The 24,170-nt window shown below is 35.2% G+C and overlaps 3 protein-coding genes across 3 annotated transcripts; 1 reads left to right on the top strand and 2 right to left on the bottom strand.

Annotated features, from left to right (window-relative positions):
• The first annotated feature begins 689 nt into the window (after positions 1–689).
• Positions 690–2,807, top strand: LOC137718736 (trihelix transcription factor GT-2-like). The gene is made up of 2 exons (XM_068458277.1): positions 690–1,263; positions 1,380–2,807. Exons 1-2 carry the CDS (start codon positions 878–880, stop codon positions 2,665–2,667), a joined length of 1,674 nt encoding a protein of 557 aa, XP_068314378.1. The 5' UTR covers positions 690–877; the 3' UTR covers positions 2,668–2,807.
• Positions 2,808–3,271: 464 nt separating this feature from the next.
• Positions 3,272–4,205, bottom strand: LOC137718148 (transcription factor WER-like). The gene is made up of 3 exons (XM_068457651.1): positions 4,073–4,205; positions 3,864–3,993; positions 3,272–3,779 (listed from the first exon to the last, which is right to left on the bottom strand). The coding sequence occupies exons 1-3, from the start codon at positions 4,203–4,205 to the stop codon at positions 3,272–3,274; spliced, it is 771 nt and encodes a 256-aa protein (XP_068313752.1).
• An 18,005-nt stretch (positions 4,206–22,210) lies between these two features.
• LOC137716793 (transcription factor MYB1-like) lies at positions 22,211–23,596 on the bottom strand. The gene is made up of 3 exons (XM_068456170.1): positions 23,427–23,596; positions 23,125–23,254; positions 22,211–22,885 (listed from the first exon to the last, which is right to left on the bottom strand). The coding sequence occupies exons 1-3, from the start codon at positions 23,557–23,559 to the stop codon at positions 22,405–22,407; spliced, it is 744 nt and encodes a 247-aa protein (XP_068312271.1). The 5' UTR covers positions 23,560–23,596; the 3' UTR covers positions 22,211–22,404.
• Positions 23,597–24,170: the final 574 nt, after the last annotated feature.

Genomic DNA, 24,170 nt, shown 5'->3' with positions numbered 1-24,170 from the left:
TTCATTAGTTTTCCTTATAATTAATCTTGAGAGATAAGTCGACAGCATGGCCAGTGTACTCTCCTATTCACGTGCCACATACATCGTATGCTTCCAAAAGGTCGTCACTCTCTCTTTCATGTTGGACGACGACATAATATTCAAATTCCGATGTGTGTCACTGTGGGCCCCCATGAGATTGCCTACGAGTCCGTTTCTTTTCAGCTCTTTACTACCATCGCACGTGTCACTACGTGACTATGTTGCCCATCAAGGAGTATAAGGAGCAAATTCCCTCGAGAGAACATTTCTTGATTTTTATTTTATTGAGTTATAAAAAAATTTCGAAACACAATTGGTTGAAGATAATTGCTCTATTCATAGATAGTGCCATAACACATACGGACTCAACAGTAAACGATGAGTGGAACGTTTACTGTCGTCAGAAATAACACTTTGTGCAAGTCGAACGTGTGTTGAAGAAACTAAACCAAAGAATTCTTTCATCACATTGTTAACAAAAACATTGACAATGTTGTTAGTTTCTTTCCTATTTATATTAATATATATAAAGCAAATCAAAATAGCTATTTTGTTCAAACAACCCAAAAGAACATTGTCAAATTCTAAAACAAATATTTCAAAAAATGAAACAAAGAACGATAATATGACTAGACGAACTCTGGGAGCTCCAAATCCTTATCCTTCCCTACTCTCACTCTCTGAAACTTTCAGTCTGTTATGCGTTTGAAAGTTGAACCTTTCAAAAGATCTTTCTGTTAAGATTTGTTTTTCCAATAAGAAGAAGAAGAACCCTACTTTCCCCTGCTTCAAATATTTCAAATTTACAGTGACAAAAAACATTTTTTTTCTGTTTTCGATTTGGAGAAAAAAAGATATGCAGTCGAATTTTGAAACAGCAGAGATTGGTAATCAACAGTTCATGGATTCTAGGTCATCAGTTTTACCAATCTTCAGTCCTCAGAAGCAAAACCAGAACCATTTCCTTCAACAGTTTCATCAGCAGCAGCCGTTTAGTCATGTCAGTCAAATAGCTCAACCGATTCCGATTACCCACGACCTGTTTCAACGACAGAATCATCTCCAGTTCCAAGCGTTGCTGCAGCAGCAGCAGCAAGAACAGCGGGAAGAAAGCAGGCTGCCATGGCAGCCGAGCCCTCTAAGTTTCAAGCTTGGTCTCAGTGAAAACAGTGGACCACATAACTTAGGATTCAAAAATTGGCAAACCCAAGAATATTATGGGATTATAAGAGAACCCATGTGGTAATTTTTGTTGATATTGGAGAAATTTACGTGCTTTTTTGTTGTACTTGTTCTGTGTTCTCTCTGTTTTTCATGCTGACCTTGTTTTTACCCCCCACGTGTTTGTGTTAATGCAGCAGTTGGAAGCCTCTTGACGCGATAGTCCCCGACACAACAAACAACAGGCAGAGGCAGGAAGAAGGGGAGAGATGCAGGGACTTGGAGGAAAAACACAGGCTTTATGGTGAGCTTGAAGCAATCTATAACCTTGCAAAGATGGGGGAGGGTAATCAGAATCAAACTGGCTCTGGCTCTGCTCTCACCGGCGAAAACTGCCTGAAAAATGTGGGATTTCCTGTGGTTTTTGGTGATTCTAATGGCCTCAATGTTGCTCCAGCTGATACATTTAGGGCAGATAACAGATCGGAAGACTCCATTGGAGAAGAGGTGTTGGTGAGGAAGATTCGGAAGAGGAAGAGGAAAATGAAGGAGCAATTAAGTTCAATGACTAGGTTTTTTGAGAACTTGGTGAAGCAGGTTGTGGATCACCAAGAGAATCTTCATAAGAAGTATTTGGAAGTGATTGAAAAAATGGACAAAGAGAGAAGAGAGAGAGAAGAAGCATGGAGATGTCAAGCGGAGGAGAACCATAAGAGAGAAGCCATGGGCAAACTCCATGAGCAGGCTATAGCTTCAAGCAGAGAAGCTCTCATTGTTTCATACATTGAGAAAATCACTGGCCAAAGAGTCAACCTTCCTCCTAGGGAAATCCCATTGTTGTTGCAGCCCGATAATTCAAGTGAACCTGAAACCGCAGAGGAATTGACACCCTCCAAAGCTGATAACGCGAATAGCAGATGGCCTCAAAATGAAGTCGAGGCTTTGATTCTAGTGCGCAGTAGTGTAGAGTCGAAATTTGCGGAACTGGGGTCAAAAGGGCATGTTTGGGAAGAGGTGAGTGCTTTAATGGCTTCAATGGGCTATCAGAAAAGTGCCAGAAGGTGCAAGCAAAAGTGGGAGAACATCAACAAGTACTTTAGGAAAACCAAAGACGCTGCGAAAAAGCGTCCTCTGAAGTCGAAAACTTGTTCTTATTTTAGTCAATTGGGTCAGCTGTACTCAAAAACACCGACCGTCCCTTCATCGTCGTCTTCGGTTAGCATGGATGTTAGCATTCAAAGGCAAGGATGTTCGGAGCTTTTAGAAGCCTTTATTGCAGGAAGAGAGACGGGAGTTACACATAATCTGCCAAATGGGAATTTTGAAATCTCCGAAAAGGGTTCGAGTAGGTTGGATTTCAATGGCATTGGTGATGGTAAAGTAGAACATGTGCAAGGAGACTCTGGGAAGGAGAAGGAAAACGATGAGGATGATGAGAACATGGATGAAAGAGAAGAGATAGATGGTGATGATTCTGACGAATAAGGTACAGCATAGCCATCGGACAAAACTAAAACTAGGAAGGTACGCCACTTAATCATAGCCTGTAGTTCTTTTGTTAACCTAGGAATTTTGATGTGTTTTTGGCTATTTGCTTGAGTTTCAAGCATTTTTTTAGTAGTGTTTGTTGCTGACAGAGTTTGAAGTTGAATTAAATTTTCCTTTTTGGATATAACATATTGATTAATATTGGAAAATGTTGGTTATGTCTACTTACGCATCGAACTAGTAATTCGTATTCATGTATATATTACTCATTTTCGCTTTAATTAGGTCATAGGTGCAATGAAAATGACAAGTAACCACAACGATCTTTCTGTTTACAAAATCGGTAAATAATAAAAAGAGCGTTCCATTTACGGAAAAACCCAAAAGACCTATCCTGTAAGCTGTCTCCCGGAAAAAGGACGTATAGTTTAGAAACTAAACCAAGAAAGCCTAGGAAATGTTGCCCTTTGTACCACCAAACACAAATGATATTTGCCATATATGGAAATATTGGATGAAGGATGCATGATAAGCAAATATACTAGGCCATTTTAGTTGATATCGACACTCAAGGGAAAAGAATCAAGTACCCAAAGAAACTTCAGGGCAGATAAAAGTCGTAAGCTTCCCAATCATTTAGCAACTCCTCCAAATGCAAAGGAGCTTCAGTGGTTGCGGTTGACATTAATGACTCATTTCTACAGTTATTTGTGCAATCAACAATCTTCATATTCAGTTCACAAAGCTTTGTGAAGTCGGTATGGAGAAACTCAGATATGCTAAGTTGCCCTTCATTGAGATCCGTTATGAAGTTCCGCGGCATATCACTGTCACTAGTGTTAGGTAAGAATCCATCATGGCAATCTGGTTCTGCTTCTGTATTCTTTTCTTCAATTCCATTGTTTGCTGGTCTGCGTTCTTCTTTGGTAAAATGCGAATCGGTCTCTACTGATGACGCAGCTTCTGTAGCCAAGTCTTCAATGGTTTTCCTCTCATTTCTAGACCTTTCTGATTGGTTTTCTTTTGCCTTCTTCCTTAAGATAGAGTTCCAGTAGTTCTTGATCTCATTGTCTGTACGACCTGGAAGCCTTCCAGCTATCAATGACCATCTACATGTGCCGAGAACTATGAAACACCCATAACTAGGACATACTACTTAACAAAGCTTACAAGGTTTACGTAACAATAAGTACCTGTTGCCTAATAGTTTGTGGAGTCTGATGATCAATTCTTCTTCTTCTTGTGTAATGTTGCCTCTCTTGATATCAGGTCTCAGATAATTCAACCATCTAAGCCTACAACTCTTCCCACATCTCTTCAGACCTGCACCGAATATGCATATTTCATAAACATTCATGCGTTGTAACTAAGAAGCTCGTACGTAGAATTGAAGCCAACTCACCTGTCTCCCTCGATAGTTTCTCCCATCTCCCTTCGCCGTGCTCTCTGACATAATCGAGCAGAATTTGATCTTCAGCATCAGTCCAAGCTCCTCTGCGCAGTCCATCCTTCTCACAACGGGAGCTTCTTCCCATTTCTCACTCACTTGATTCTGTCTCTCCTTTTCTTTCAGAACTGCAATTTATCATGCCATTGTCTTTGGAAGTGAACGATTTTATATACTAGGTTCTGTTGTTTAGTCCAATAATACTATAAGAAGACATAGAAATCTGTTGGTTTGTTGTTTAATCTAATATTAATATAAGAAGACTTTGAAATATGTTGGTTTAGTTGTTTAATCCAATATTATTATATGAAGACTTAAAAATCTGTGAATAATTTGTTAATCAACTTTTTAACAACGTGGTTAGGATCAAAATTGAAGAATTGAACCGACAGAAAAAATGGTATCAGATTTTTGAGTTTTCGTGTGTGAAACGATGTGTTCAATCCAATGGTTAAAAAGAAAACAGGGAAATGTATGAGGTCAAAGGGGAGGTGCAAAAATCACTCATGTATTAACTTGTGATGAGCGGATGAATATGAATGACTTTTTAACGCTAAAAGTACCGAGCAGTGTTTGTTTGTGTCCAAATTTTCTTCTAGGCCGCCCGCTCCGACCGAAAAGAGAGAAGCAGTGATCAATTACAAAACTATTGATATGGTGGTGGTTTTTCAGTTGGAGTGATGTGTTGCCTAGGTTATGACAGGTATGGATTTTGCTTAATTAATCACTAGTTAATGATATCATAGAACTTGGTTGTATTGTTAATTACCTTATTTAGTTGTCACTTTCACCCGCAATGCCACTTTATGAAGCTACAAAACAAATTAGGGCCGGCTAGATTTTGATTCTCGGGTCCTCCACTGGGGGAAATATTGCAGATGAAATGTAATTGGAACTTAGAAGGCGGGTAGGGAATCAGCATATTATATCTGGGTAGTTGCATGATTAACAACTATAATTAGCATTGAATCTGATTTTTGGATGTTGGTTTAACAGTTAGGTTAAATTGCACCGGAAGTCCTTGTACTCGGATTTTCACTTTCGTCCTTGTATTTCATTTTGGTTGCATTTGAGTTTTGTTTTCATTTTCCGTCCAATTCGTCAACTAAGTTGATTTCCACATTTAGAGGCGGATGGACATTCAAATCAAAGTGATCCCAAGACTATGCGGCGTCCAACAAATATACATGTGAGGTTTTTTGAGGAATTTCTAAATGTTTGGTGTGGGTTCCTTTTGTGTTTATCAAATATTTGATGTAAAGCTTGCTAGGCGTATCTCGAAAGTTGCATCGACAACACTCAGACAAATTCTCTCTGTATCACTCATCATATTGTTTTGGCATGTGTCGGTATCTGTTGACATGTGCGCACCATGTTTGACGAAATACCTCCATGAACAAATTGATTTTTTTGCGTGTGTTTTATTTCTATCTTAAAACTTGTAGTTAACATTGTGACCCACTAACATTTTCACGCAATCAATCTTCACTTGGACAACCCTGGAAGTTTGTCGTAAAAATAATAAAAACGACTAGGACGAAAGTGTAACAAAATAAATTAATGGGAGGAAGTAAAAATCAGGGTGACATACACAGACCTTTTGTAATTCAGACGAACAATTATGCGGCTGAAAGCCTGGAACCAAAACAATTTGTTTTTAATTTTACTGTGTCAAACGGTGAAAGATATGGCTAGAAAACAATGAAAGTTGGTCGGCTTTGTGGTTGAGATGAAAGGGCTTTATTCCCTACTTGCAAACGAGCACAAATTTCCAAATAGTTTTGTTCTTGCTCTGAGACTGTGAGGACCCCGATTTAGTGTGTGTTTTAGATCCAAATCCAGCACAATTTTTATTTGTTTCTTGTTGCATTTGTTTCAGAAAACCGAGGGTTGGGTTATTAGTTTATTGGATGATTGATACCTCACTTGTCTTGGTATTAGATTAGTTGGAATAATCATTATCTTTTTATGGTAAGTTTGATGTTTACAATTATCGTTATTTATAGAGAGTGAGAATATGTCTAATGGAAAAATATATAAATGTTTTCATTTACATATTTCTACGAAGATGAATAATCTACATTCCTTTATTGGGAAATTACAAAGAAAAGATGTGAAATGCCCTATTTTTCATATTATACAAGAGATGCCTAAGTTTAAGCTTGAAGAACGAGAATGTAAAGGCAACGTCTGCTCAGCTAGCTTAATCCACGTCTACAAAACTTAAATAGATGGTAGGGCTAAGATTTTTGGCCCGAAATCCGGATCCCTACCCGATTACCCCTGAACCGAACAAACCTGAAAAGAAAAATATATTTTTTATATGTTACAAAACAAAGGAGACATTGGATGAGGGCGAGAATGATCTCAACCGTTCATGTATCCCCAAACACAATTACTCTCTCTCCTCTCTTACTCGAATAAACTCAAACATAGAGGACAAGTCCTCAGTTTCTCGACTTGATCTCTCGCTCTCTCTAACTCTCACTTGCTAATGCTAGTGACGACGACAAAGGTTTCATTGAAACCAAGAATGACACGATTATATTCGTAGTTATTGTGAATGCAAATTTCTTCCTCCTTGTGACAAAATTACATATACAAAATAAATTACACCTTAGGTCAAGGCCAAAAGCCTCATGCGCCCACGATGAATGAGGGGACTTTGGCCGAATAATCTCTGATGCTAAAGTTAGAATTTAGAGAGAAAAGTATTTGGAGAGTTTTTGGGAGTTTCACAAGAGTGTGGAAATAGGTTTTTAGAGAAAAATTGGTAGTATTTATAGGGCATGGCCGGTCCCCTTTGGAGAAAAGGTGGCTGGCCCTTTGGTGTATTTTTGGTGTGTAATGGGTGATTAATTGGTATAATGGGTGATTAATGGGTTAATTAGGAATTAACCCATTAATTAGCCTAATTAATTTAATTTATAAGGAAGGTTTTGAAGGTTATGGAATAATTTCCTTATAAAGGATATGGAGTAAAGATGCATGAGAAAAATTTGAACTTGTTGCATATTTTGGGCACTCTTGACTCGGATGATGGATGATTCTCCACTGCTTGCGTGTAGGAAACCCGACGTGTCTCGAGAATAATTTTGTCCTCTTCACTAGAAATCCACGTATCGTCTCTTAATTATTTTTAACTCCACAGTTATAAAACACAGTCAGACTGAAGATTGGCCATGTTACTTCGATTTTGGCTAAATAGCATGAATTTATACTACGCTTGGCAAAACGAGAAGTTGTTTTCAATTATCAATTAGAATGTGAATCACATTGCTTCATCTCTACAAGACTAACATGCAAATATTTGTACTACGTTTGACACTTTTTGCTATGGATGATTTGTTTACACGTTGATTAACATAAAAGAATAACTACTTTGAAAGCATGATTAACCAAAATTTGTACTACCTTTGACATTTTTTGTTATGAATCGATTTGTTCATAAAATATGCATTTTATGAAGCTTTCAAAATTCAAAATGTTTAATTTGATCAGTAATGTATTAATCAAGATTTTTAAAATTATTACTCTTATGAATCGATTTGTTTAGAAAATACGGAGTGTTGTCTAAGATTTATTAAAAAAACAAAAAACAAAAACAAAAAACCTATTTTTGTGTCCTTGAATCCGTATTATTGTGTTGGCAAGAATGAATAACAAATTTATCCTGGATGTGACATCGTCATATTGATAAACATTTACGTATGATTGCCTTTTTATAATCTTAATTTATAATATTGATAAACATCTACATATGATATAACATAATAAATTAGTAACAATCGATGTCACGTTTACCCCAAAATGGAATTGGATCTTCTCTGAGGAACACGAACAATACAGGCTGTTGGATTAAAATCTAACGACTATAATTATTATAATTTTTAGAAGAACCTTCCTATTTATAGTCGTTGGATCAGAATCCAACGGTTACAATTATTATAATTTTTAGAAGAACCTCTCTATGTATAATCGTTGAATCAAAATTCTAATGGTCTATGTTATTCGGTCAACAAAATCCCAAAATTTTGCCTCGGAGAAGATCTAATTCCCCCAAAATTATCTACCACAAAAATCCTTGCAACGTGCTGTCAAATCGCACTTAACCACTCCCACATGCAAGATAGCAGGGATGTATAATTGTAGTCGTTCTACATGCTGTGTTACCATAACAGTTTTTTATTGGGCTTAAAACACGAATAGTACATATTCATTAGTATTATAATGGTCAGAAAATTGATTAAGTCTTTAATACAAATATTTATATTTATATAATAACACGTAATATATTATGCGTGTTACAATCATGTTGAAAATCTCTCCTCCACCGCCACCACTCCAACATGGATTGTGGCGGGCGAGGACAGCTACATGCCCTGAAAGGGCTTGTTCGTTTACGTGAAACTCTAGGCACTCATGCTATGTTGCTATTTATTTATTTATTTATTGTGATTAAAACACGGATGGTACACCTGATTCACTAGTATTATAATGGTGAGAAAATTCATCAAGCCTTTAAAATAAATATTTATATTTATATAATAACATGTAATATATTATGCGTGCTACAATCATGTTGAAAATCTTTTATGCGTGCTACAATCATGTTGAAAATCTTTCCTCCACAGCCACCACTCCAACATAGATTGTGGTGGGCGAGGATAGCTACGTGCAATGAAAGGGCTTGTTCGTCTAAGTGAAACTAGGCACTTAGGCACTGCATCTCTGCCTGTATGGGCGTGACAATTCATATCATTGTTGGAGGAAAGGGATCCTCTCTGAATCACTTTCACCAAATTCACCCCATCAATCAATTCGGACATTTGAATTTTGATCTAACGGTTAAAAATGGGGGGTTCCTTTAAAAATTATAATAACTTTAGCCGTTTGATCAAATTTTAAGGATCCGAATTGATTGATGGGGTGAATTTGATGAAAGAGATTCGGAGAATATTCCCTTTCCATTGTTGGACACCCAAGGTTATAATCTATCATATTTTTATTATAATTTCAATATTTGCATGGAATTCATGCACGGTATATTTTTTTCCTCTTTAAATAACGTTATTGATAAAATAAGAGATTACAATTAACAAGGATAAAACTTAATGAGATCAAATTTTTTGGACTTAAAATAGGTGTGGTTTCTCTGCGAGTTCAATTATAAACTGACACATATTAAGTTTTTTTGTCAATAAATTAAGCAAAGTTAAGTTTATTAATATGTCTATCAATGATTGGAGTCACTGATAGGCCATGCCCATTTTAGGTGTAAAAAATTTGATCTCAAACATAATACATGTTATAAAAAATTAAGCGAGTTAGGCTACACACTAGGATTCGGACAGCCACACTAGGATTCGGACAGCGGCTGCTAGTCTCTTTTCCCCCACTCAAAGCAATTGGAAGACCAGGTCGCCAATAGTTATCTGTTGACATGTGCACATCATGTTTGACGAAATGCCTCTATGAACAAATTGATTTTTTTACATGTGCTTTGTTTCTATCTTAAAACTTGTATTTAACATTGTGACCCACTAACATTTTCGCGCGATCAATCTTCTCACTTGGACAACCCTGGAAGTTTGTCATATTTGGTGACCGGTGTAACGCTCCTAACTTATAAAACATAAAAATAATAAAAACGACAAGGACGAAAGTGTAACAAAATAAATTAATGGGACGAAAGTAAAAATCAGAGTGAAATGCACAGACCTTTTGTAATTCAGACGAACAATTATGCAGCCGAAAGCCTGGAACCAAAACAATTTTGTGTCAAACGGTGAAAGAAATGGCTAGAAAACAATGAATGTTGGTCGGTTTTGCAGGGCTTTATTCCCTACTTGCAAACGAGCACAAATTTCCAAATAGTTTTGTTCTTGCCATAAGACTGTGAGGACCCCAATTTAGTGTGTGTTTTAGATCCAAATCCAGCACAACTTTTATTTGTTTCTTGTCGCATTTGTTTCAGAAAACCGAGGTTTGGTTTATTAGTTTATTGGATGATTGATACCTCATTTGTCTTGGTATTAGATTAGTTGGAATAATCATTATCATTTTATGGTAAGTTTGATGTTTAAAATTATCGTTATTTATAGAGAGTGAGAACATCTCCAATGAAAAAATATATAAATGTTTTCATTTACATCTTTCTACGAAGATGAATAATTTACAATCCTTTATTGGGAAATTACAAAGAAAATACGTGAAATGCCCTAATTTGCATATTCTATAAGAGATGCCTAAGTTTAAGCTTGGAGAACAAGAGGGTAAAGGCAACGCCTGATCAGTTAGCTTAATTCACGAGTACAAAACTTAAATAGATGGTAGGGCTGAGACTTTTGGCCCGAAATCCGGATCCCTAACCGACTACCCCTGAACCGAACAAACTTGAAAAGAAAAATATATTTTTTATATGTTACAAAACAAAGGAGACATTGGATGAGGTAGATACTGATCTCAACCGTTCATGTATCCCCATACACAATTACTCTCTCTCTCCTCTCTTACTCGAATGAACTCAAACATAGAGTACAAGTCCTCCGTTTCTTAACTTAATCTCTCGCTCTCTCTAACCATCAGTCGCTGACGTCAATGATGACGACAAAGGTTTCATTGGAACCAAGAACGATACGATTATATTCATAGTTATAAAACACAGTCAGACTGAAGAGTGGCCATGTTACTTGGATTTTGGCTAAATAGCATGAATTTGTACTACGCTTGGCAAAACGAGAAGTTGTTTTCAATTATCAATTAGAATGTGAATCATGTTGCTTCATCTCAACAAGACTAACATGCCAATATCTGTACTACGTTTCACTTTTTGATATGGAACGATTTGTTCACACGTTGATCAACATAGAAGAATAACCACTTTGAAAGTATGATTAACCAAAATTTGTACTACCTTTGACACTTTTTGTTATGAATCGATTTGTTCATAAAATATGCATTTTATGAAGCTTTTAAAATTCAAAATGTTTAATTTGACTCGTAATGTATTTAATCAAGATTTTTTAAATTATTCCTCTTATGAATCGATTTGTTCATAAAATATTGAGTGTTGACGGGGTCTAAATTACAAGAAAACTATTTTTGTGTCCTTGAATCCTTATTAATTGTGTTGGCTAAAATGAATGACAAAACTATCTTGGATGTGACATCGTCATATATAAACAAATAACATGATTGGCGTTTTATAATCTTAAGTTATAATATTGACTAACATTTAAGCATGATAACATAATAAATTAGTAACAATCGATGTCACATTTACCCCAAAATCCCACAAAAATCCTTACAATGTCGCACTTAACTACTCTCGTATGTAAAATGAATGAGGATCCTTTCCGGATCCTCTTTGTGAGGATTCCAGAGATCTTCGAATCACATCATTCATCGTATATCGTGCAGCAAGAAATAATTAATGTAAATATTTTTATTTAAAATTAAATATAAACAGTACATGACGAAAACTGACCGCACGATATACGTTGAATGAATGTGATTGGAGGATTCCCGGGATTCTCACAAAGAGGATCTGAAGAGGATCCTCATTCATGTAAAATAGCTGCGATATATAAATGTAGTCGTTCTACATGTTGTGTTACCAAAATAATTTTTCAATGTGCTGGCAATACGGGTGGTACACCAGTGTTCCAGTGATGAGAAAAATAGTTAATTTTTTAACACAAATATTTCATATTTGTATAATAACACATGATTTACTATTCGTATTATGATCATATTTAAAACCTCTCATCCACCGCCACCACTCCTGCATAGATTGTGGTGGGCTAGGACAGCCACGTGCATTGAAAGGGCTTGTTCGCTTACGTGAAATTCTGGGCACTGCATATGGGCGTGACAATTCAAATCGTTGTTGGACACCCAAGGTTATAATCTATCATATATTTTTATTATAATTTCAATATTTGCATGGAATTCATGCACGGTATATTTTTTTTCCTCTTTAAATAACTTTATTGATAAAATAAGAGATTACAATTAACAGGGATAAAACTTAATGAGATCAAATCTTTTATACTTAAAATGAGTGTGACATTTCTGTGATCCCAATTACAAACTAACACATATTAAGTTTCTAACAATAAATTAAGCAAAGTTAAGTTTATTAATATGTCTATCAATGATTAGAGTCATAGAAAGGTCACACTCATTTTGAACGCAGAAAATTTGATCTGAAACTTAATACATGTTCTAAAAAAAATAAAAATAAATAAACGAGTTAGAATACACACTAGAATTCGGACTGCGGCTGCTAATCTCTTTCCCCCCCACTCAAAGCAATTGGAAGACCAGGTCCCCGATAGTTACCACCACTCAAAGCAATTTGACGACAGTCAAGAGATGGTTTTGCAATGAGTGCCGTGTTATATAAAGTTATGAGATGGTTTTGCAATGAGTACCGTGTTACCCAAAAAGTTATGAGATGGTTTTGACGAAACTGGTATCTTTGTATATAGCTGGGTCCTAGGAATTGAATGTTGGTGTTTGGTGGCTGCGATTAGAGCCAATTTGGAGTCCCACATCGGCTCAGAGGAGTATCTATTGATTTATAAATATCGTAATACCGACTCATGTAGGTAGGACCTGTTGAACCGCTAGTGTGCTTCTGCACAACAATTGGTATAAGAGCCTAGACAACGTTTATAATTGGTTGGTGACTGTCACGATCTTTGAAGTTGGATAATTCATTTGGAATTTAATTGCAAATGTCGTCCTGGTGGAGCTCTATCAGCATTTGGATCGTGAGAGGCTAATTGTTTCCACAGGATTGACTTTGCAGACTTTCCAGATCTAGCGGTGAATTCATACGTATGTACTCCTTTCTGAAACTGCCACTTCTATCCCACATTACTCCATTTAATCAATCTTTTTTTTTTTTTTGGAGAAATCCATTAAATCAATGTAGAAAAGCCACAGTTCGATATATATCAGTCTATCTCTCTAACGCTGGTTCCATTAATTGGAATATTTGTTTTCTAATTAGGGTTTTGGAATGGGAGCACACACAATCTTTCTCTAGCATTGGAGATACAATCATAGTTATAATAATGTCCAAGTTCAGCCACTGCAATCTCTGAAAATCTGCTCATAACTGTCTCTCAAGCATTGGTTCCACTATGCTGTTTTGTAATTAGGGTTTAGGTGTTAAATTTCAGAGAGATTAACTGAGATCAACCACTAATCACATCGATATTGTTCCAATTTAAACATTGGTGCAATCAATAGGTGTGGAATTTTTCCGGAAATGCCTCAATACAATTAGTAGTGGAATCATTTGATAGAAGTTGTTATTTATTTTGTGAGATGACCAATGTAGTACGATTTTTAACTTTATTTAACATTAGGAATAGAAACACAACTCTCTATGGATCTCGCAATGGTTCTAAGCTGTTTTCTAGTTAGGGTTTCGGGATGGGAACCCTAATTGGAGTACAATAATAGCAACAAAGTTAATCCAATCCACAATTATGTACCAGAAAACAAACGCAGTACATAAAGCAACAACAGAATTTGTTTATACAATAAACACACATAATCATGATTGAGGTTTTTGAATCAAATCATGAATTAAGGAGCTAGAGGGCAAGTTCAACTTAATTCAAAAGAGATAAGTGGATATGGAAGATCTTGAACTGTTCACCGTAACAGTAAATCGAGACAATAAGCAACACACATCACTAATCCTAATATATTACACTTCATATGGTTGTGTTCATTTTGGTCGACCTGAACAAATCCCGGATTCATGAGAGCTTTAGAGAATTTAGCCATCTCATACTTATAGAAGCGACCCACTTCTACTCTCGCATAGGTGACTACTGATTAAGAATAGTCTGCTGTACTCCTCTTATTTATAAGATATCACTGTCATTAAGTATAAATATACACCCTAAAACTTCTGCAGACAACACACTTCTTCCACCATAGGAATGAGGTATGTAGTGTGTTAACTTCTTTAAATCATGCCCAACCAGTTTGCCTATTAAACTTAGACCATGGGATCTCCAATCAACTAAGTTAGGTTTCCATCCGACTGATTCATTGGTTATATTGGCTTTAGCCTCATTCCTCTTGATGATCAATTGACTCTCTAGTCAAGCCTTTTATAATTGGATCCACTACTAGGTTGACTATCTTTGGTGGTCTGCACAATCCATCTTATAAAATTATATTTCATATGAGAGTAGTTGTTTTCCAATGTTAGGTTAGGACTTATTCAATAATTTGCTAACACTTGGAAGTAGACTTCTCCCACATTTAAAGGTATTTGTAAGGTCTCTAACATTGCCATACCTAACATCTTGAATGTCATTCAATTAGCAAATTACTTTTAACATACCCCTACAATTCTTTCATAATTGTAGTTTCTTTTAATGTTATCATTATATCAATCACGTTTTCCACTTTAAGAAGTAAGGAACAACTAAGATAGACGTCACTTTTTCTATCTTCTTAGGCATTCACGCCTCACTAGAATTCCCGCCAAGGAATGTTAACTCCCTTTGAATATAGGCCTTAATTTGCCTATACCGTTGTAAGAGAGAACTTTTTCTCTCTTTCTAGAAGCAATTCTTTTATTTTTTATTTTTTTCAGACTTCTTAAGTTGATATATGATCTCAAGGATAGCTAAGTCACTTCTTCACAATTCACACGCATTGTGGTTGCTTTAATGCTATTAATAACTCTTTCATCATACATCATACTTGAGAAGAAAGCCGATGAAGATAGACTTTCTATATCATATCTATCTTCACTTGTTAGGGCTCTGTCTTCACAACTTTCAAAGTTCCCATTGTTTGACTTTTTGCTTTATTATTTCTCTTATTTCAATTTAATTATATTAATTGTTTGTGCGACGAAATATTTGGTAGTGCAAGATTTTTTGAATTTTTACTTTTTAAATTTAATTTAATTGTATGACTTTATTTTTTTTAATTTCTTTAATTTAAATTGATATATTCAAAATAAAATTACATAAGAAAAGTAGTGATCAAATTATCCAATATATAAAATATATTTAAAATGTACATATAAATTAACAAAGTACAATAATAAAATCCTAATACAAGTCTATTGTGGTGGTAGTGGCGGGGGATATGGTCCAATAATGTTCTAATCCTCAACTTTCGCTGTCAAAGTCTCAATGATTCCCTACGAACAAAACAAACATGGTCAAATAACCAACAAACAAGATAAAATAATACCAAAAAATTGGCATAATCTCCCCTAAAATTGGCATACCCCAAACTCCACCCCACACCAAACCCAATTAATTAACTCCAAAAACACATATTAATGAAAAATAAATAAAATTTGGGGGGAAAATACCTTCTGGCAAGATTGAGAGAGAGAGAGAGAGAGAGAGAGAGAGAGAGAGAGAGAGAGAAGTGAGTGTGAGATAGTTTGAGGAGATAGTGAAAGAGAGATGAGATAGTGAGTGAGAGTGAGATAGAGAAGAGAGAGAAGAGAGATTAAGTCAGAGGAGTGAGTGTGAGAGAGAGGGTCAGATTTGGGGAGAGGGAAAGAGAAGAGAGGTAAGAGAATAGAGAAAGACACTGAGAAAATTGTGGAGGAGTTATTGTGGTTTTAAAAACAATATCTTTACGCGATGAAGGATACGAGTTTGCGCAACGAATAAAATTTCACGCGTCCCATTTTTGGCGCCTACCCAAATTTTTAGGTTTGTTGCACAAAGTCTTAAAAATATATATTTTTTTAAAATCATGGGTCCCATTTTTGGCACCCAACCAAATTTAAGGATTTTGTGTGACAAAACATAGGTTCGTTGGGCAAAATTAATTATTTTTTTTATAAATAATAAAAAAATAATTTTATTTTACAATTTAAAATATAAATAAATTAAAATAAATAGCTTTTAGGAGACCAAATGTTGATTCATCGCGCAAAGAAAATAATTTAGTTTAACAATATAAAATAAAAATAAGTAACTAGTGTTTAGGCAATGAAATATTGATATTTGTTGCGCAAAGTTTTAAAAAAATAATACAAGATTAATACAAAAAAATATATATAAATTGGTTTAGGTGACGAAATATTTGATTTAGTCGTGCCAAGGTTTTAAAAAAATAATTTTTTATTTTTGTAAAGACTTTGCACGACGAAGTTTTTGTTTCGTCGTGCAAGACTTTGTGCGATGAAGTTCAAAATTTCGTCGCTCAAAGTGACTTTGGGCGATGATGTGTGTTTTGTCGCACAAGGGTTTTTTTTTTACTAGTGAAAGTTTTGCTAAAAAAAAAAAAAAACTTTTAAAGTTCAACACACTTGCTAATTAAACATTTAAAACTATCCAAAAATCTACGGCGACAATGATATGGGGATAAAACGAAGAAAACATTAAAAAATTAAAAAAAATGTTTATGAATACTAATCGCCCTTGTCCTTGCCCTTCCTCCTTCCTCCTTCTATATTGGTGGACTTGCACAAAGACAATTACTGTTTAGAGTGCCCTCCAATTGCCATTGTCCTCTACTAATTGGTGGAGATACTCTAATGCGGCATTATTATTGTGCGATAGTCTAGTTTTCTGATGCGACTAGTGTGAGATAGTTGCCGGATGCAAGCATCGCAGGTCAACATAGAATCAATATCCCGCAACAGTCTCACGCAAACAATTATCATCCTCGTTTTGGAGAAATGTTCGGTTTCGAATATCTAGAATTCCATCGCATGCTGCATGCACTAGCTAGCTAGGGCTCAGGTTAGACCATAATTGGAATGTAATACACTATATGTCAACTTCAATTCTTAAAATCCAAATAAAAAAAGATAAATCAAATTCTAATCTTAGCAATTATGGAGAAATTCTTTCAAGTGCTCGGTATTCAAGCATGTACTCTATATGTCATACAATAAGTGAAAGAACACGAAAATATGTTATTTCCTCTACTTGTATTATGATATGTAGAGTATCACTTTATCTAGCCCTTGAAAACCCAGTCCAAATTTTTTATTCAACTTTTTAATTTTTCTCTGCAATTTAAGTTCAAATTCCAACTTATTTTATAGGGTAAATCTTAGTTTACTACTCTTAAGTTTCGTGATTTTCAACATTTAGTAGATGAAGTTTTTTTCGTCCCAGAGTCATACCTAAAGTGTTAATTTTTGGGACAGTCTCATACATCCGTCAGTCTGGCTGTTAAGTCTCCCGTTAACTGATGACTTGGCGTCCATGTGGACAATGACTGGGCGTCACGTATCATTAAGGGGTACACATGGAAATTTAAAAAAAATAATAATTAACAAATAAATAAATAAAAAACACTTTTCTTCTCTTCCTGACCCTCTTCCACTCCCCCTCATATCCACCATTTCTTCTTGTTCTTTGGATTCCCTCACCTGCATTTTCACAAGCACTTCCTCTAACTCAGTAAATTTGTCTGCTCACATCCACATTTTCTTCTGTTTTTGCAGCAATGGTTGCAGAGCCTTGGATTTTGAAGATGGGTAACCAGGTAAGCTCCAATCTCAAGCACGCTATTCTTTCTTCTTCAACCTTCGAAGAAATCATCAGTTTCCAAATCCTAACCATCCGCCAAAATCCAGAAACAGATCTTCAAGTTTAGGAAGAAGATTGCAAGAAATAGTGTGGTAGTTTAACCTTTTTTATCCTCTCAGGATCTCACCTGGAATTGGGGGTTAGGGATTTGAGGTTTTGACTTCTGGCGGACTTGACGGTGGTGGGGGAAATCAAGTTGTTGGGTGTGATCTTTATGTTTGTGAAAATGCAGGTGAGGGAATTCGAACAAGGGAAAATAAATAATTGCAGAAGAGAGAAAAAGGGACGGGGAGAGAGGAAGCAATTATCCCCACCTTTTTCTATTTTTTTTTAATTTTTTAAGTTTTTTAATTTTGAATTTTAAAATTTTGGTTTTTTTATTATTTTTAATTTCCACATGGACCCCCTTAATGACACATAGTGTCCATTCATTGTTCACATGAGCGTCATATCATCAGTTAATGAAAGACTTAACAGCCAAAGTTACGGATGTATGAGATTGTCCTAAAATTAACACTTTAGGTATGATTCTGAGCAATAACGGAGCCAGAAATTATTTGGTGGGTGGGCTAAACTAAAATTATTACTAGGAGATCAAATGGTTAAATTTTTTTGTTATTTACGTAAAGTTACACAATGACAAACTTGAAAGCAATGATTTAAAGTAAGAAATTTAACTATAAATAAAGCCAGTTTCAACTAGATTTAACAAAGAAAACATTTGAAGTTGCAACTTATAGTAGAAAGAAACATACATCATTAATCTTGTCATAACAACTTAACAAATAAAAGAAATAGTACCTATTCAAGTTGTGCCATTCGATCCTTAATGGAATTGAAATCTTTTGTTATTTCTTTTGAATCAATCTTTTTGGCAAGCTCTTTTTCAATGTACACAACCATTGAATCTGCTAGAAATTCACTCTCCATCTTGTTGCGACATCTTGTTTTAATAAGATTCATTGCTGAAAAAGCTCGTTCAATAGTTGCTATAGAAACGGGAAGAGTCAATATAAGTCGAATTAACCTATCAATCAATTAGTACATTTCAGACCTCTTTGTTTCAACTAATCCTCGACATAATTGCGAAGTAGTAGACATTTTTTGAAAGACATGATGATGTGGTACCTCTGATTCATAGATTTTCAACTCACATCTCAACGTATGTAGCTCTTTTTTTGTGAAATTTATAAGATAAAAATTCTCTGCAAGCTTGCAAATGTGATCAATGTTGAACACCTTAAAAGCTTATCTTGGTTCTAAAACTGAACTGAGAATAAGAAGTTCCATTGCCTCCTCACTAAACCTATTATTTAGCTCTGCCAACTGAAAATCTATTGCATTATTGAAGATATCAACATGATAATGAGGCTCAAATGTAATATGATTTGTTTGCTGACAAGAACGACTAGTTCCTACTTTGTATTGAGCATTCATATCGATGTCATGTTTTTTGCAGAATAAACTCATTTTATCAATAAAGCTAGCCCAACCATCCAATCACAACTTCTGAAGGACATCTTTTGTAGTAGTGACTAGGTTCATAGCATTCAGAATGTCTTGTGACTTATTTTGCAATTCGCGACAAAGGATATCAGTGATTCCCATGATCTCCTGCAATAGATGCAAGATGAAAGTAAATTCAAAAGATCTGATTGCATTATAAGCACCGGTAGCTTCCCCACACAAAGACGCGTTGTACATATGTATCAAGTCACACACTGAATCATAATGAGAACCCCAACGAGTAGCTCCAGAACGATGTATAGTACCAATTTGATTAGCTCCTCTTCCCGTCTCAAGTTCACCAGCACCCACCAACTCTTTAATGTTCACTGTGTGTGCAACTTGCAGCTGAATATGACGCTTTGGAGAAGTAATAATAACATTCACAATTGAACCTAATGCTGAAAAGAATAACCAGATAACTACTTCTTTTGATGCTGCAACTAATGCCAATTGCAGTTAATGAGCAAAACAATGCACATAATAAGCAAATGAACACTCTTTGATAAATAAAGATTGTAGCCCATTCCATTGACCTCGCATATTACTTGCACCATCGTACGATGACCTCGTAACTTGTTTATAGGCAACTCATGAAAGCAAGGACTTTTTTTATCTCCCTGTGAAGTGTTGGTGCAGTAGTGTCTTCAACCCACACAATATCTAAAAACCGTTCTCGTAGAAAACCATCATTATCAATAAATCTTAAAATAATGGCCATTTGCTCTCTGTGAGCAATATCATGTGCTTTATCAACAAGAACACAAAAAACACCATCCCTGACTTCTTCACGAATTTTTCTTTGTACTATGTTGGTGAGAATGTTCAAAACTTCCTTTTGGATCATGGGCGAGGAATATTTGGCATTTTTTGTTGCATTTTCTAAAACAACTGCAGCGACTTTATCATTAAACTTGGCTGTATGCTTTACCAATTCAATAAAATTCCCATGATTTTTCGAACCCACTGATTCATCATGTCCTCTAAAAGGACATGCTTGAAATGTAAGCCATCAAACACACTCAACTGTAGCCTTGAGTCGCAACCGATTCTTCAAAATTTCTTCTTTGGATTGTCGATTAATAACCTTGTCAACATGCTGAGATGGATTCATCAATTCCTCTACACGTGAAACACAAGTATTATGTAATGAAGATGAACCTCCAATATGAGAAAGAAATATACAAGTCTTTCCGTCGTTAACTCTTTTCCAATTGTTAAACCCATTAACAATTAATGCCGGACGACTTGTTGGACCAGTCCCAAAAAGAAAGCATGGGAAACAATATACTTTATCTATTGTCGGAGAATATCCTAACCATGGAAATTGTGAAAACCAAGAATACTGAAATTGACAATTTTGTGATCCAAACCGAGACCCAGGATACTCAAGAAGTTTCGGTCGGTAAGGCCCAGCTTTGATATAAGCATGTCGAACTTCATCTTGTTGATCAATAGGATGCTCATGTATTTGAATCCGTTTCCCCGGGTCTCGTTCCAATTCCAAAGAAGCACCATCAAAAACTTTTTCTTGAGGTTCAATTATATTAGATGTCTGGTGAGAATCATGAGGATGCTCAGTTGATATTGGTGCGCTATCATTAGATGCATAAGGTATATATCACTCTCTAGTTTATCACCATCATCTCTCTTTTTAAAAAATGAATCAATAGTTCTTAACCTCTTCATTGAACGTTAACCTAACAAATTGAACAATAATAATGCAAGTTTATATAATAAATTATATTTCTAAGAAATCTATCAGACTATCAAACAAAATATATTAAACTTGAAATTGAATTTTTAAAGTACGAATTCTTAAAATTAAAGCAATAAACAAATAAAATCATCAAGAAATAAGAATAAAGTGGTTAAAAACTTACCTATTGATAAGAAAAATCAACAAGTTTTCTCACTTGTATTGTATGCTTGGTTTCTGTGAACTGCAGTGCAGAGACAAGAGATCGAGACGGGACAAAGGCTTTTTCTGAAAGTCTGAAAGTGAAAGAGGATCATTGTGTTGTACCCCAAAAGTCAAAATAAAATAATAAACTAGTCTACTCCTAGGAAACCTAAATTAATAAAATATTAAATTTACATTTTAAAACTGGATGAGATGACTACTCTACTCCTAAACTAATCACTATACTACTTCCTAGAAACTAATCAAATAAAAAGACTTAATGGGACGTGACTGCCTCTGTGTGTACGATTTGAAATATAATAATAATAAAATTTGATATTGATTAAAGTAAATAATTTATTTAATATTTATTAACTCTTACTTTTTCTAAAAGTAGTCTTAATTTTTATAAGTTTTACTTATTAGGTAGGCTATAACAATTAAAATTAATAAAATTATCTAAATTATCAGTATTTTTAACCTTAAACAACTAAAACTCTCCCTATGCTAGAGCTCAGCCTAGCCCTGTTACTAGCTCCACCATTGACTTTGAGACGAAAAAACTTGATGTACTAAATGTTAAAAATTACGAAACTTGAGAGTAATAAACTAAGATTTACCCTATTTTATATCTCAGCCTAGCCTTTTCATAGCAGCTCAGCCCAGCCCGGAAGAAAAAACTTTGTTCCACAAACTCAAACATAGTGCATATAAGTATCGACAAGTCAATGGGGTTAGAGAGGAGAACTGAATACCAATGCTATATCAATGAAACATATGGTCAAGCCCTTTTGTACTTAAGATTTTATCAATATTTTTTTATACAAATGATATTTAGAATAATGAGACATTTGAGCACAAATATAACTTCTAATACAAGAATAATACTCTTAGTTACTCGAGCAACAAGTGTTTTGCCTTTTAAATTCTAACTTTCTAAAGCACATAGCACAAGCTGGACACAAAACCCTTAGCGATATTGAAGGATTGGAGGATTCAAGCATGAAACTTGGAATGCAAAAACAAATATATTAAACTATTTGAGCTACAAGTTATATTGAAGAATTGGAGCATGAAACTCGGGATGCAAAGAAATATATTCTTAAAGACTTAAAACTACAAACTCCTTGCATTTTTCATTTTCTAAAGCGCATAGCACAAGTCTGAAACAAAACCCTAGGGTACTAATTTATTCAGTGCTATATAATACACAGGATTTCGACAATGCCATTAGGCAAATACATATTTGTTATTTAGTACATAATCATCCATTATTCCTCTAAGTCAGTGAAATTAAGCAGCCATGCATCTAAGATCCATCGTCAGAATCCATAGCCAGATTCTCCTTCAAGTAACACCTCATTACTCATGACATCACACATCCCAAACCCAAACGCATTGCTCAGCTTTGTAAAGTCAGTATCCAGAAACTCAGAGAGGCTCATCTCCCTCGTGTGGAAGTCTTCCATCAAAATATTTTCCCAGCAGCTGGAACGATCTTCTTCCCTCGACTTTGATGCTGATAGTAATGACCCACTACTTGTTTCAGACTCTTCTGCCATGATGTCAGTTAAATTACAAAGCATGGAGGACCCCAATGCAAAATTATTATTGCAACTGGGGTCATTTTCTAAGTGCACTTCAACTTTTGACTGTTGTACTGTGTCTGCGATCTCAGTGGAGGTGGAGGGTCTACATGATAATATATGATCCTCTTGCTGTTTCTTACATAATTTACAGTGCCAGTAATTCTCGATTTCATCTTTTGTTCGCCCTGGAATTCTCCCTGCTATTAGAGACCATCTGCACCAATCACAAAGTTTAACCCTAATTAAATTAGTAAAAGGAAAGAAGAAGAAGAAATTTTTTTTGTCGAAATGATCAATTTTTAAATTCCAATTCATGAAGTTGTCAGTTTTGTAGTATGTCGTTGATAATTAAATTTGATCAATTCAACAATTGAGATTTATTTATTTGTTAATTTAACCTATTTCAAAAGAAAAAAAAAATTGTGAGTTGAAGCAATTAGGACAAGACAAGACCTGTTGCCTAAGAGTTTGTGGAGTCTGATGATGAGGTCTTCTTCATCCTTTGTAATGTCGCCTCCCTTGATGCTTGGTCTCAGATAATTCAGCCACCGAAGCCTACAACTCTTCCCACATCTCTTCAGCCCTGCATTGTGTTTTTGATTTCAACAAAATAAATTAACGGATCATAGAAATAAAGGATTACGATCAGAATGATAATTTAGAGTCATAGCCCGGGCATGAGTTCAAATCTCACAAACGGCAACAGTTGTTGATACAACATAGAAATGAAAGACATCGTCGACTCGGATATTCACCTGCTTGTTTTGGAACATTGCTCCATTTTCCTTCACCGTGTGCTTGGATGTAATCTGCAAGCATTTTGTCTTCAAGAGCAGTCCATGGTCCTCTCTTCACTCCTTCCTTGGAACAACAAGGATTTCTCCCCATAACTGGGGAGCTAGCTACTACTGCTGGAACTGCTTACCCCCTCCGGTCCCTTTCTCTGTTTTTTGCAACTCCTTTAGTCTTTAGCGACTATCACAGATTTATTTCCTATTGTGTGGGGGCAGCTGCGTCGTGTTGTGTTCTTTCTTATAGGCAGAGAGTCTAAGAATTATTTTTATAAATTTGTATATCATTATTTCCAACCATATCAATAGTTTACACATTGTCAGACCACCTGTTCAATATTTTTCAAAATTCAGCATAATTTTATGTATATAATTGGAATCTTAATCAGTGTCATCATGTACACTTACAGTGATTGGTGGAGAAATCGAACGAGGATCCTCTCGGGATCCTTTTCGTGAGAATCATAAGAATTCTCAAATCGTATCTATCTATCATACATCGTGTAGTTAGAAATAATTTTAAATTAAATATGAATAGAATCTGACGAAAATTGACTGCATAATATACAATAAATGAACACGATTTGAAGATCATCATGACCCTCATAAAGAGGATCCTCCTGGGGAGAGATCTAAATTAAATCTCATAATGATTCACCTGTTTGATGGAACCACATATACTAATTACCAATACCTGCTTTCAGTAAA

Source organism: Pyrus communis, chromosome 15 (genome assembly GCF_963583255.1).
Source record: "Pyrus communis chromosome 15, drPyrComm1.1, whole genome shotgun sequence".
Lineage (NCBI taxonomy): Eukaryota > Viridiplantae > Streptophyta > Magnoliopsida > Rosales > Rosaceae > Pyrus > Pyrus communis.
Note: the sequence above shows the minus strand (reverse complement) of the source record. Positions and strands in the feature narration are given on the sequence as shown.

Excerpts from the sequence above, each read along its gene's own strand:
- LOC137718736 (XM_068458277.1), top strand. The coding sequence starts at position 878 with ATGCAGTCGAATTTTGAAACAGCAGAGATTGGTAATCAACAGTTCATG. Across the intron at positions 1,264-1,379 it reads ATTATAAGAGAACCCATGTG|CAGTTGGAAGCCTCTTGACG; the intron begins GTAATTTTTGTT and ends GTGTTAATGCAG.
- LOC137718148 (XM_068457651.1), bottom strand. The coding sequence starts at position 4,205 with ATGGGAAGAAGCTCCCGTTGTGAGAAGGATGGACTGCGCAGAGGAGCT. Across the intron at positions 3,994-4,072 it reads GAAACTATCGAGGGAGACAG|GTCTGAAGAGATGTGGGAAG; the intron begins GTGAGTTGGCTT and ends TATTCGGTGCAG. Across the intron at positions 3,780-3,863 it reads CACAAACTATTAGGCAACAG|ATGGTCATTGATAGCTGGAA; the intron begins GTACTTATTGTT and ends CGGCACATGTAG.
- LOC137716793 (XM_068456170.1), bottom strand. The coding sequence starts at position 23,559 with ATGGGGAGAAATCCTTGTTGTTCCAAGGAAGGAGTGAAGAGAGGACCA. Across the intron at positions 23,255-23,426 it reads CAATGTTCCAAAACAAGCAG|GGCTGAAGAGATGTGGGAAG; the intron begins GTGAATATCCGA and ends AACACAATGCAG. Across the intron at positions 22,886-23,124 it reads CACAAACTCTTAGGCAACAG|ATGGTCTCTAATAGCAGGGA; the intron begins GTCTTGTCTTGT and ends TGATTGGTGCAG.